Source organism: Fukomys damarensis, unplaced genomic scaffold (genome assembly GCF_012274545.1).
Source record: "Fukomys damarensis isolate Sample0158 unplaced genomic scaffold, DMR_v1.0_HiC HiC_scaffold_28, whole genome shotgun sequence".
Lineage (NCBI taxonomy): Eukaryota > Metazoa > Chordata > Mammalia > Rodentia > Bathyergidae > Fukomys > Fukomys damarensis.
The window spans coordinates 42,685,227-42,699,650 of NW_022900940.1; the positions used below are offsets into that span (position 1 = coordinate 42,685,227).

At 37.2% G+C, this 14,424-nt stretch overlaps 1 protein-coding gene across 11 annotated transcripts in view; it reads right to left on the reverse strand.

Moving 5' to 3' along the window:
- Cfap20dc (CFAP20 domain containing) overlaps window positions 1-14,424 on the reverse strand; it is a 227,666-nt gene that overhangs the window by 123,423 nt on the left and 89,819 nt on the right. For all 11 annotated transcript variants that reach the window (XM_010643156.2, XM_033757023.1, XM_010643159.3 and 8 more), the window contains exon 6: window positions 10,154-10,310. In XM_010643156.2, the coding sequence (XP_010641458.1) occupies window positions 10,154-10,310 (157 nt within the window). The remainder of the gene's footprint in view (window positions 1-10,153; window positions 10,311-14,424) is intronic.

Consider the following 14,424-nt stretch of genomic DNA (forward strand, 5'->3'; position numbering starts at 1 on the left):
CAATTTTGAAATGCAAAAGGAATCATTTAATTAAAAACATAGATATTGAACAGCAATGTAATTGTTTCTAAGTGTCCTAATCGCCAGTCATTTAAAATTCACTAGATTAAAAATAAATAAATAAAATACACTAGATTTACAAGTTTTAGCTTTCAGGTGTTCTGTATCCATCCATTCTGAACTTTTCATCCACAATTAGAAAATCAATACAAAGTAACTGAACAAATGAATTCAGAAAACAAAATATTTGGAAAAATAACTAAATCAGTTCATACACACACACACATACACACATTTAAAACACACATCAAACTCCTGTGAGATTAAAAAGATAATTTCTGCATCAGTATCAGTGTTGGTAAACTCAGATTTTATACTAAAAGAAGGGAATTCTGCAGGTCAATAAGAACCTAAAATACAATATTGTATTCTGAATCGTATAAGGGAAATCATGGAAATTTGCTAGGGGTATGTATAAACAGTACAGGATATGATGCCCTGCGAAGTTTCAAATGTATCAAATACCTGAGTTTGTAACTAACAAGGGACAGACAGCAAATCTCCGATGACATAAATCCATGTTTTATGGAAAAGAGAACAAAGCAGAGATGAGCACAAAACGCCGACCTGAATCCTATAGGAATGCGGTGGGCATACAAGTCAGATCTTACAGTAAAAGACTCCAGTTGCCTTGGTGCCACCTGGCCTTTCTGTACAGCTACTCTCCTCTGCACTTTGGAGTGTCTCACTACTAAATGGATTACTCTTGTAGGGAGGCCGTGGGGAGAATAAGACTTGAAATAAAAGAAGCTGAAAACTAGTGGTTGGTTATTTAGAAATACAGTCTAGTCATGGTGTGGCTTGGATGCCTGTGTGCTGAACACTGGGATCCTCAGGGTGCTGTTACTGAGAAGTGGGGCCTAATGCGAGGTCCTAGGGTGCTAGGGTTACGGGACATAGGTCTCTTCCTCTTTCTTTTGCTTCCTAGCCATAAAGTGAGCAGTTCTGCTCCATCACATGCTTCCACCATGGTTTGCTGCCTCACCACTAGCCCAAAGCAACAGGTCTAATTATAGACGGTGAGCTGAAATAAACCTTTTCTCTTGTAAGCTGATCATCTCAGGCATTTTGTTACAGTGACGGAAAGCTAAATAACAGGTCAGCAAGCTCATTTGGTAACTGGTTCTCAAACTTTCTCTAGAACTTCATGGGAGAATGCTTGGAAACTACATTAGTCTTATCTTTGTAAAGTAAAACTATTAAGAGCTTATGACCACCTATTACCTGACAGGTGGATGTTCTGTAGCCCTAACTGAAAGTTAATTCATTTTTCCTCATCAGCCACCTTCCACTAACTTCTCTCTTTTATACCTACTTAGGAGGTTATTTTATTAGCATTTATTAATTTAAAAGGACTAATCCTGAAAAATAGTATAGGTTCTACATAAAAATTGAATAGTGCTGAATTATGAGTTCATAGACAGCATGTTCTGCCTTCTTTCCTGCATTCTTTTTTCAGGGCTACAGATTGAACTAGGGCCTGCTCATGCTAGGCAACTGCTCTATCACTGAGCTACATCTCCAGCCCTTTGTATTTTGAGACAGGGTCTACTAAGTTGCCCAGGCTGGCTTTGATCTTGTGATCCTTTCAGTATAAACTATTTACTGACCTTCTATTAAGTGGTAGGCCCTCATCTGGTGGCCAGGAATCTACTGATAAGGTACAGTGACCCTGCCTTTGTCTTCCTGAAGTTTATAAAGTTTATACCTAGCAGGGGATATGAAACAAATCAAATGACAAATAATTATTTCATTAAAACTTTCTTTGCTGTGAAGGCAAAGCTCAAGGTGATGAAAGAGCACAAGAGAGGAATTTGATGGCATGGCAATCAGTAAAAGATGTTTGATAAAGAGATATTTAAATGGAGTAAAAAAGTATAAGTAGAAAACAAACTCGTCAAATGGTGTGGGAGTGCACATCCAGGTAGAGAGAACATAGGACTTGAGATTATGGGGCAGAAGGAATCTGGGGCATTCAGGGAACTGAAGGAAAGACAGTGCTACCAGAGTCGTTGGGAGGGGAGAGGAGAGGACGATGGGAGAATCCTAGTGCTGTATTTAATCTAGAACCTGGCTGGAAGGGGACGCTCAGTAAACATGCATGGGCAAAAGACCCTTAATAACAGCCTAACTAAATTAAATGCAGCTGCCAAGTCTTTTGTCCTCCTTTGGTTGTTCTTTGCTCAGCTATAGTGAAAAGTACTCCCTGCACATTCACTTGGAAATCCTAACTGCCCCCAGACAGTAAATAACACATCAAGCTGGCAATCAGATTCTAAGGGACTTGCGCTGTCGGCATTGTTCTTTCAGATAAGTTCTATCTTCTGGAAGCACTGTGTATGGAAACATACAGGCTGCCTGATTAACGTCTGGATAATGACACAGTCAAACTTAAACTCGTTTGCTAATAGATCTGAAAGCACGTAATACTGGCTGGAGCAGTCCATTCAGAATGGCAAATTGGTACACGGGAGAGAAGGCTAGGAGAGCACTAACAGATCTACTCATGTGGCAACCAAACACAACCAGGTGGCAGTTTTTTGTTTGTTTTTTTCCGGGACTGGGGATGGAACTCAGAACCTTGTGCTTACCAGGAAGGATGGTGCCACTGAGCTACATTCCCCAGCTAGTGGGGTTTTGATGTCTTTGCTTCTGGTATGAGGCAGTGAATTAGAATGTGAGAGTGACTTTGTAACCCTGTTCACCTTTCTTTGGCCATAAAGTCATAATAAAAATGAACCATTCTGTAGGTGTCTCATATCTTTAATGAGGACCTTAAATAGCTTTAAAAATTAAGTCATCAATTTTAATATACATATAAAACACTTTATGCATTAAAACCTAGAATCACTGGGGAGAAATACCTGGTAAAGAAGGGCGCCTTATAGATCTTCTGTACTTTATGGCTCCTCCTCGCTCATGTGGTTTAAAAAGGACTAATTCTGTAATAGTTCAATGGCCCCAGGCTCATCTGTATTTATTTTCATATCTGGTAATAGCCTCAAGTGCCTAGGACAGTGCTTCACTTACATCAGATTTTGCCAGTTTGAAACATGAGTGACAGCCAAACATTATAAAGCATAAAGGTCTTTGCCAAATATAGTCTGTTCATTTTGTTCAGTGAGTTTTTCATTCAAATGCCATGTAACTGTCAGCTTTCCTCTGGGCCTGGCCTGGATTCAAAGCCCTGCTCTATGGAGTTTACTCTATACTGTGGACAGGTAGCAAGCAACAGTGCATGACAGCGCTCTGGAGTAAAGCATTCTGGGTGTGTATTCTGCTCCACCCTTGTCAGCTGCGGACCATGCAGAGTAACACCATCCTGCAATGTCTTCCTGTCCGTATCAGAGAAGTATGATATGAAACAGTACTTCTTCATAGGGTTATTATGATTAAATGAGGTTTACAAAATGACTAATACATGTGAAAGAATAAGAGTAGTGCCTTGTACACAGCAAGTAATACATGTTTTTTTATTGATAGCAAATACTTCTGTGAATCATCTCATTACAATGGTGAAAAAACGATTACATCTTAGTATTTTTTTAATAATGAAAACTGTTGTCTAAAGAGCTGCCGGGCATGGTGGCACATGCCTGTAATCCCAACACTTGGGAGGCTGAGGCAGGAGGATCACTGTGAGTTTGAGACCAGCCTGGGCTACATAGTGAGTCCAGGTCAGTCTCAATACATAGTGAGACCCTGTCTCAAACAAACAAACAAACAAACAAACAAAAAGTTAATTAAACCTTGGTTACAACTAAAACTTGAATAGATCATGCCCTTAGAGCTTATTTAGAAAAATAATTAAAGGGAATTCACATTAAGATAAAATGTCATTTTAAAACAAATGATTATTCCGTGGCATTTAGTACATTCACAACAGTATGTAACACCACCTCTAACTAGTTCCAAATGTTTTGATCACTCCAAAGTAAAACTCTGTACCCAGTAAGCAGTTTCTCCCCATTCCCTCAGGCTCTGAGGCCTTGGCAACCACAAATGTGTGTTCTAAGGATTTGCCTATTCTAGATGTCTTATATAAATGCAATCACAGTATGTGACCTTTTTGTGTGTGGCATCTTTCACTTCTCATAATGCTCTGGAGGTTCATCTACACTGGAGCATGATTTTGTGCTTTATTCCTTTATATGGCTGATACCACTCCATTATAGTACACATGACACCATTTTGTTTATTCAACTGCTAATCAACATTTGGACTGTTTTCCAGGTTCTGGCTACTGGCAATAGTGCTGCTATACATGTGTGTGTACATGTACTTGTTTGTCTCTTTTCCTGGTTATGTTTTTCTTTTTGGAGGGGTGTACAGGAATAGAATCGCAGGGTCATATCATAATTCTATGTTTACTTTTTGAGGAATGACCACAGTTTTTCACAGTAGATGAATCATTTTGTGCTGTTACTATTATAGCACCGTACAAGGGTTCCAGTTTCTCTATATTTTCACCAATATTTATAGTATTCATTAAGAAAAATTATAGCTAGCCTAATGGATATAAAATGGTGTGCAATTATAATTTTAATTTGCATTTTCTCTAATGACCAATCACACCGAGTATCTTTTCATGTGTTTGTCATTTGTTTATCTTTATAGAGAAATGTCTATTCAAGTCCTTTGATCGTATTTAATTAAGTGGTTGTCTGCTGTTGTTGAATTGAAAGAGTTCTTTATATGGTCTAGGTAAAAATATATCAGAAAAAATATATAACAATATATATATAAACAGAATATATATTGTTAGAATATGATTTACAGACATTTTCTATAAAATTTAAGGTGTCATTTCACTTTAATAGCACTCTTTGATGAATAAAGTCTTTAATTTTGATGAAATCCAATTAATTCTTAAATAAACTTTGTCACAGTGCTTTTGGTGTCACATCTAAGAATAGAGCTAAATGTAGGATTTGAGTACAGACGTACTCACCTGACCTGGAGAAGGGAGCGAGATGGGGAAACACTCAACACTAGGATATCAATAATGCTAACGGTAGATACTAAGAACACCACGCCATCCTGGTTATCGAGGAAGGTGCACTTGTGCACTTCTGAGCAAACAGCAAAGGCTTGGCTTACGGTTCTACTTTGTGTGACGGCAGCACAAGAAGCCCCGCCCTGGTGGGCCTTGTCTTCCTCCTATGTCTGACCAAGACCTTGGAGTACAAGGCTTTTCCTTGCCCAATGGGTCTATTAAGGTGCAGTGTTGATATTTCCAAATTCCTTCATAGATACTTAAGAAATAGTTTCTTCACATCACTGACACTCAATAAAGGTATATCGAGGAGACAATGAAGGAGTGAATAATTGAAGAAATCACTGTCCACCTTAATTAATTAATCCAAATTTTATAAATGGTTATCAGTACCAGGCCATATGCTAGAGATAAAAATGTAGAGACCCAGTCTATCCCCTCAAGGGTCTCTCAGTCTGAAATTACAACTTTCATTATTCTCTGCTTACCTTTTTGAACACAGTAATATACTTCCCCATTACTAATATTTCAGAAAGCACACTACACCTTAGAGCCAGAAGATCTGTAAAATAACTTTTATGGATCAATCTATGCTAAATGGATCATTGCTTGTTCTTTCTTTTCTCCTTTTCTTTCTTCTCTCCTTTTTCTGTTTCTTATCTAATTATTCACACATATATTATGGTTTTTACTTTAAACACAAAATGATATGAGTTAATCAATAATTCAGTCATGCAAATGCCTAAAAATGCCTAAAAATCCCAAGGAGCCATAAAAGTAATCCACTAAACTGAATCAGCACCCTTTACTGCTTGTCCAGCATAAGTCATTCTTCTGGCAAATAAAAACCGGTTAATTGCTTGTTGCAAGGTTCCCATAATTCAGTTTCTATTTTAACCCACTGTGTAAACAGAAAAGAATGAGCAAAAATCTCCTCACCTGGGTGAGACTGAGACGTGAAATGGTAGGCGTTTAAGTCAAGGATAATACAGGACTGAGCTCAGTAAGCATTGAGAACATATCTGTAAGTCAGATTCCAGGACAGAATTTAAGGAACAGGTAGTTTCCTATGACAAAGGCCTCCAAACTGTGAACGGTCTGCCTTCCCAGAATAAAGTCACCACGCCAGTAAGAAAGAGAAGAGGGCATCCATCACATCTGTAACGCGGACATGCTAACAAGACCAGTCACTGAATCTTGGCATTCTTTTTAAAAAAAGTCGCCCTTCTTTTTCTACCATTTCATGAGAGTGAGCATACTGTAGCCACAGTGTAGGTGCAAATCCTGGCTTTTTAAGATGATTATGGCACTGCACGTAGGACTTGACTTTCTTGTGCCTCAGTTTCTCCATCTATAAAGTGAGAATTAATTGAGCATTCACCCCCCAGAGCCGTTATGAGGATTAAGGAAAAGTTCCTTCTGTAAAGTGCTTAGAACAATGCCTGGATCTCACCAAGAGTCAAGGCCGCAGTCATCACCACCATCATCGCTGTCATCACTGCCCTTCTAACGCCAACCTCTTTGACCAGGGGCATTCGGGTTAGCCTACACTGCGTTATACTTCGTTTGCTTTTGTACTACTGTCTTTTTTATGAGCGCCTGTATTGTTAACTTTCCTACTGCCTATAACTACATACAGAGGAAAGGAATTGTGCTCTTGCGCTTTTTTGGCATACAAAGTTGGAAGACTAGTAGGGCAATATTATAACTCCCACCCTCCATGTACCATATTGACTCCCTGTCTCTGAAGATGTCAGATCTCTCTAAATAATGATGGGGGTAGGGAGGATAATGGATATGATCAAGACAATGAAGGGGTGATACGATAAAACCATGTTATATACACGTATGAAACACCACACTGTAGCCCAGACATTGTGTAAAATTAATAGGCACTAATAAAATATATTTTAAAAGATTCTTTTATAATGCCATGATCATATTTATTTTTCACTTACTTTTTAATTGCTTGGGAAATTATTTTTCTTTCAAGATGCAGTTTGGAAAGTTAATTTCTTAGGTCAGTATATCCCAAACTGTCTATGGACAGATAATAAACCAAAAAGTCATTTTCACTGATGTACGGCAAAAATGTCAGCCTTTTTCTGAATATAAGATGCTCCTACTTTGACCATGCATGTGTGTATTTAAATATCCTTTCATTTAGTTAAGAAATCAGAATAATTATAATTTCTTGTTTGTTTTAATCTTCTGGAAGTTTCCTTTGCATATATTTTTTTAAACACTTTACTTGTTTAGAGAACATTTTTCCTTTGTTTTCCTGATGAATGAAATTGTTTCTTGGGTCCCAATTATTACTTTTTCTTGATCTACTCTTTTATTTTTATAAAGAGCATCTTCCAGATCTTTCTGAGAAAAGATATAAATAATAAAATGTTAAGATCTTGTGTCTTCATGCTGCAATTATTTGATTGATTGTTGTATGACTACAAAATTTCAGGTTGAAAATAGTATTTTCTTAGACTTTTGAAGGTAGAGTTTCAAGATCTTCTATGAACTAATGCTGCTACTATGAAGTCAGATGTAATCTGTATTTTCTTAATCCTATTCTTCTGTATAAAAATTGTATTTTTAATAACTATGGAAGCTTAAAAGATTTTCTTTTTATTTATTCCAATGGAAAACCTTTTTCATTAGTTTTTCTGGGAAATGATGAGTCATATCAGTTTGAAAAATATCCTGATTTAGTTTTGGGAAATCTTACACTTCTTTGTTTTATCTAGCCTCTCATCTTGGAATCTTATTACTTTAATAGTAGATTTTCTGGACTAATTTCTACTAAAGCACTGTTAACATTTCCATTATATTTTGGGCTTTTTTAATTTTAGATTTTGGTTCTACATCTCTAGAGGAAGAAAATATTATGCAAAGCCTCAAAATATTGCTGTAGTTTTTGATACCAGAATTGAAAAACTTAGGCATATCAAGAGATAACACCAAGAAAAATAGACAGACACCAGAAACAGACTGACAGGGAATTCAGAAAGAGAAGTTATGAGCCATGAGCCTTTGAGTAGCTTTGATTAATATAGTTGAAAAATTTGATAACAAGATGAAGAATTTCACCTGAGGAATGGAAACCGTGAAAAAGAAGAAAATGAAACCTTAGAATAGAGACATATGACTGAAATTAATAATGCTGAAGCGTGGAATCATTCGGCTCCAACATAAAAGCAAACAAAAATATCCTACACAGATGCTCCAAGAGAAATTCTGGAGAATGTTTTTAGCTGCATTATTCATAACAAAAGGGATAATAAAATGGGGTCTCTTTATGCAATGGAATAGTATATACAGCACTAAAAATCAGCAAATTAATGTTATATACACTGAAAAACAAATCTTACAAACCAGGTTTTGTTAAATAATGCATACATGAAAGGATATGATTCAATTTCTACAAAGGTCAAAAATAGACCAAATTAATGTGGTAGAAGTGAGGAAGCAGATTAACTCTCAGAAGAGGGGAGAGAGTTGTGATTAGGAAGGACATGAGCAGGTGTATGAAATGCGTGTCACACTCTATTTCATCTGGGTCGTGGTTATAGATGGGTGTGTACTTTTTGGTAAGTCCTCAAACTGTACACTTAGGATTTGTGTTTGTTTGTACAGGTACCTAAGCAGTCCATAACATTTAAAATATACTTCCATAAAATAAAATGCTATCGAAGTAAAGCAAGAACAAAGGTACAGCATCTATAATTAACTCTGAGGGACAGGCACGGTCTGTATCGTATTACTCCCTTCTCCCTGTTATTTGTGGCACCTACCGTGGACTCATGGGCCTGAGTTCAGAAGCACTCTGGTTCAGGTTCCCCACAGATGAAGTCTCCTGCTGCCTGATTATATGGAGTTAGAGAGGGAACCTGGGATGCTGAATGGAATCACTCTCCTGTTTTTAGTCAGACCTCTTCCCTACTAGAGCTGCCGATTGATAGACTTCTTTCAAACTCACTGGAAAACCTCTCTGTAAGCCCAAAGGTTTCAGCTTCCTTTGCTCATCTAAATCATCCCTTAAGCTTATAAAATATATCCACATCTTTTGTCTACTGTTGTTTCTTCTCCCACACTTTCACTATATTGGATTTATACCTTTTTATCCTGGTACTGTAATTTTAGTTGAATTTAAATTTTAGTTGGGTTTAAATTTTAGCTGTGCCAGGGATTTAGCTCAGTGGTTCTGGTGACTGCCTCGCAGGTGCAAGGACCTGAGTTTGATCCCTGGTACAAAAAAAAAAATTGTTTTTTAGGTGCATCAGAGATTAAAACATGCATTTAACTTGCTATGTTTGATCCACTTGTTTCCTCACACTTACATGCATCAGATCTTCATTTACCTCCTATAACCTGATGAAAAGCACAGATACATTTCTGGATATTTTGAGGCTTATTAGCTAAGCTCTGTTTTTAAAAATGCTATCTTTTACTTTCCCATATAGCCTTCTACTGGTGTATGAGATGAGCAGCTGAACCTGCTGCCTTGTGATCTTTCCAGGAAGCTGTTAATACACTGCCAAGTTTTATTATCAAATGAAATTTATAGGCACAGCATCTTGTTCCACAGAGTGAGCCACAGAAGGATTTCCTGGACACTTATCCAGATGGACCACAAGTCTAAGGTCAAGAAACAAATGCCTAAGAAACCACCTTTGACAGCTTACATTTAACCCTGCTTTCTGGACATCCAGAAGATTAAAAAAAAATCCGAATGAAAATCAAAATTAAGCATTAGTATTCTTTTGCGGCCGTTCAATATTATTTTAGCAGAATGGTATGTCATATTAGGAATCTGTGATGGCTGAGTTGTACCTGCAGATTTATGAATCAAATTATGAAAAATTAATGTGTATATTTATAGTGTCTCTAGGAATAATGAGGAAATGCTCAGCTCTATTTTCACATGATCACTAGAAATTTAATATGATTGCTACCAAATGACTTTCCATACAGAATGAAAAGGAATACAGACAACATCAGAGCATACTAGCTGCCTACGACCATGCAGCCAAGCTTTCTGAAAAGCATGGTTAATTTACAAAATATGTGAGAATTCTAAAACTTGACAACAAAACATACCATCTTTGTCAGCAGTGTCTTGAGGCTTGGATTTTAAGGTGAAGATCTTCCGTAGTTTACAGTTAGCTGACACGATGATGCCATCCAACGACTGGAAAACCGCACCCTTGAATATTTCACTGGTGAACGCCGCCAAGTCAATGCACAGATTGCACCACTACAATCGAGAGAAGCAAAAGACAGTGAGAACTCCACAATTACAGAAATGAACAAGCCACGATGTGCAGAAAGCCCAGAGAAGTGAGGCAGTTTTCTGGATCAATCAGCACAAAACCAGTATTTCCCTATTTGTTTTGGATTAAATTTTCTTAAAAATTCCCTTATTCTTCCCATAAAATCATCATAACCTAACTTATACGTCAGTCATCTGACTACAGAGTTGCCATCACGAGACAGCTTTGAGGAGTAACTGTCGACAGGCATTATGCTGGTTGGCTGGAAGCTAACTGTAGGTGCACTAGATCATTTAAATCTTGAATATCAGGGATAAGGAGCCAGTTATTCCTTCAAGGGGACTAATTTGATCGCAATTAGCCACTTACATTTGATGAAAAAAAAGGGACATGGATGAAATTGGAAGCTAGGTTTAAACTGTAGCCCTTGCTATCTACTTATAACCAATTAACCTATTGTACAGAAACAGATCCTTCTAAAGAATTTGTAATTATGATAGCAGCCGTTCTTTGTGGGGTGAGGTGGAATCTTAGTGTTGTTTTCATCTGCATCTCTCGAATGACCAGTGATGTGGAACATTTTTTCATATATTTTCTTGCTGCTTTCACTTCTTTGTATGAGAAATGTCTGTTCATTTCGGATGCCCATTTTTGGATCGGGTCTTTATATTTGGGGGGACTGATTGTTTTGAGTTCTTTATATATCCTTGATAATAGTCCTTTGTCTGAGGTACAGCTGGTAAAAATTTTTTCCCACATTGTAGATTGTCTCTTAGTTCTGCTAATGGTTTCTTTTGAAGTACAGAAGCTTTTTAGTAAGATGAGATCCCAGTTGTTGATTCTTTCTGCTAGTTCCCGTGCACTAGTTTCTGCTCATTAAACAATTAGATCCTCAATACTTCATCAAAAATATTCTCTAAATTGCCTGAATGAATTAAAGGGAAAAATAACCATTTAGAGAGAAATTAAAGACTTAGTTAAGACTATAGGACAACAGTAGGAAAACGACTTTTTGAAATTAAAACAGAAGTAGTATTAAATTGTATGTGCTTATTTTAAATAGCAGGGCTCTTCTGTTCTTTGGAAGCAGAGTTTAAGTCCATGAAGTAATTTAAGGCACACCCTTTCTATGCAGGAATGTTGCTATCAACATGGAGGTGAGTCTGAGATTGTTTCCACAGCATAAGAGTGAAAGCGATTGTAGGATATTACTGATGAAATACAGGAAGATTTTTTTTTTGGCAATGTCTCAGTAGTAAAATTATATTCTCAGACCACAAGAATGCTTTGGTCTCTAGGGAGGCAAAAGCAAAGCAAAGAGCAAAAGCAAAGGTAAGAGGTAGGTCTGAGTGTAATATAAGGACTCTGGAAGGTGAGCTCCTGGGAAATCTCATGTGATGGCCCAGTGAGGCCGATTCTGGAGGAGCTGGAGGGTCAGAAAGTGGGTGTGGATTCTACAGACAAGTGTCTCTGTGAATCTTGAAAGAAGAACACACAAAAGCATAGTGTAGAGAAGTTGGGAATATTAAATATGGAGGAATATTCTGGAATGGCAGAGGAGGTCTTTGGGCAATGGGATGGGCTGCGGCAGAATAAAGATCACAAGGCACAGAAAGAGCGTCAGTCTGTCACTCAAGTCACCTAGGCACGAGTGAGAAGCGTTCATCAGGAAGCTCCCAGAGGAACTGGAATGTAAGGAGCAAATCCAACAGGCATGCCATGTGGTGAAGCACCACGATTTGCTGAAACTCAGATTATAAGAGATGGAGGTGGTGGGATGTGTATTCAATACTAACTTTAGTATTGTTATTATTGTTGTTTTCTATTTCCACGAGATTTCAAATCATACACAATCCCACCCATTCAACTGGTGCATCCACTAGGAATCCCACTCATTCATTTTCCCCTATGTATGCTAAGCCTTGTCAGGTGCCAGACACTGGGCGTGGCTTCAGGGATACAGACACAGGACAGTCCTAGTCGGGGAGGGTGCAGACATTCGGCATCGACTTAATACAGTTATACAGGGGCTCATGGTGGACAAGTGGAAAAGTTCAGGAAAGACTATTTTTAAGAAACATTATATCAGTTATTATATGCAAATATAAGCCAAATAGTCCGAAGTTTTATACAATTCTTTTGTCACCATTTATCTAATCATACTGCCAATGACGTCTCCATTTCTCCTTTGTGTATTTTTAAATAATACCTTTGATTCATCAATTTTAGACACTACCTACTGACTCCTATACGGGGCTCACTTATATACCTCATTCCTTCTTATATACCTTCGTCTTTCTGTCATCCCTCATCTATTACTTTTTTCCTTTAATAGTCATAGTTTTCCTTTATTGTGATTATGTATTATACACAACCGAGCCAAGAAGTACTCTATGAATGCCTTCCTTTTCATCATACAACTTTTAAAAAATATTATTTCGAGTTAATAGCTGCTGTTGTTATTATGCGCCTTCTTCTCTCCGACTCCAAGTCTTCTCATATTGTGAATGACAAGTTCCTTTAGGCCCAGGGAGGCACGGAGAAGAGCTGCCCATGTTGCCTCAGGGACCCCTCCCATTTATTTGTGCTCATTTGTACTCTAGCTGGATGCACCACCAGCTGTAGCAGGGAATCACTGCCCACCTCCTTCAAAAACTGAGTTCCAGGAAACCAGGCCCTTATCCAAGACATATTTTTCACATCCATCACAGTCATGCTGCTTTTATTTTCTCTGCCCAGCCTCACGCTTCCTGGAAAGTACTCATTAATAATGGTATTCATATATATGTGGGTGAAAATATAAAGACATGTAAATGCGTTCATGCCTACACACATATTCAATCTTCATTTTCATTATTTATAATCATTCAACAAATAAACATCTGGGAACTGATATCTTTATTTAATGAATCCATTTCCTAGGTGTATAGTTGGGACGGTTATTTAAAAAGATGAGAAAACTTTCTCAAATCCCTTTTGACTAGAGAAAAATAGAAATTATTTTTTGGTTTAGCTGATATTTATAAAGGTTCCAATTTTCATAAGCTTCAACAAATAAATCATTATTCATATAAATGCTATGCTATATTTCCTGAAGTTTTGGAAAAGTGTATGAACTATCTACTAACAAGTGGATTATGTGAATTATAGTTGATCTTTATAAAATATTATTTTCATTATTCTTGGTGATATTATTCATTCCTAAAATCCCTTTTTGGGACATTTTTCTTGATCTCTAATCATTTTATACCTGTTTGCAATGCTAGTCCAGTTGAAAGAAATAAGTGGACCTAAGATGTTTATAATTATGGGTTCTTAAGACATATGCACAAGGAAAAGGGGAACTAATGGAAAAAAGCAGCTCTGTCTAGTTCATTGTTTGGATTAATAAGTGAGTTTATGCTGCTTGCTTCCAGCAAAGAATTTTGCATGGAGTTCTCTGGCAAATGGCAACTTATTTAAAACATCAATTTCCAGTTTTTAGTGACTTCTGTCTTGGCAATATGGCTTTAAAAAAGGACATATGTATATATATCAAAAGGGCTGTATATTCTGTGAAATCACACACATACACACACACACACCCACCCTCAACTGCATGTAGTAAGTTCTTGGTTGCCACGGCACTTTGTGGTTCTCTAATGCTCCTATTCTTTGCAGGAAAGATCCTAAGATAGTAGGCTTTATCTTGTCAGTATACAGAGCCCCGATCCTGCACTGTCTTTCTAAAGGAAATGAACAAAAAAGAAACCACTACTTCCTAACTTATCAACACAGGCATAACTCTTCCCAGAATTTTATAGCTGATTCTGTTCTCATGCTCCTATAATGGTATACAAAGAACATGGTTTTATTTTTTGTGCCTTTGAAAGTAACTTTTCACGCTAGTTTTAATTTCTCAATAGAAAATCAGCTTACAAGAGATATGTTGCTTTATTTCCAAGAACTTAGGATTTTCCAGTTCTCTTCTTTTACTGATGTTTAATTCATTTGTAGTTATAGAATATACTTTGTATGATTCCAGTCTTTCAAATTTTGTTGAGATTAATATAATGACATATTGTAAATCTTGGTGAATGTTCAATGTGTGCTTGATAA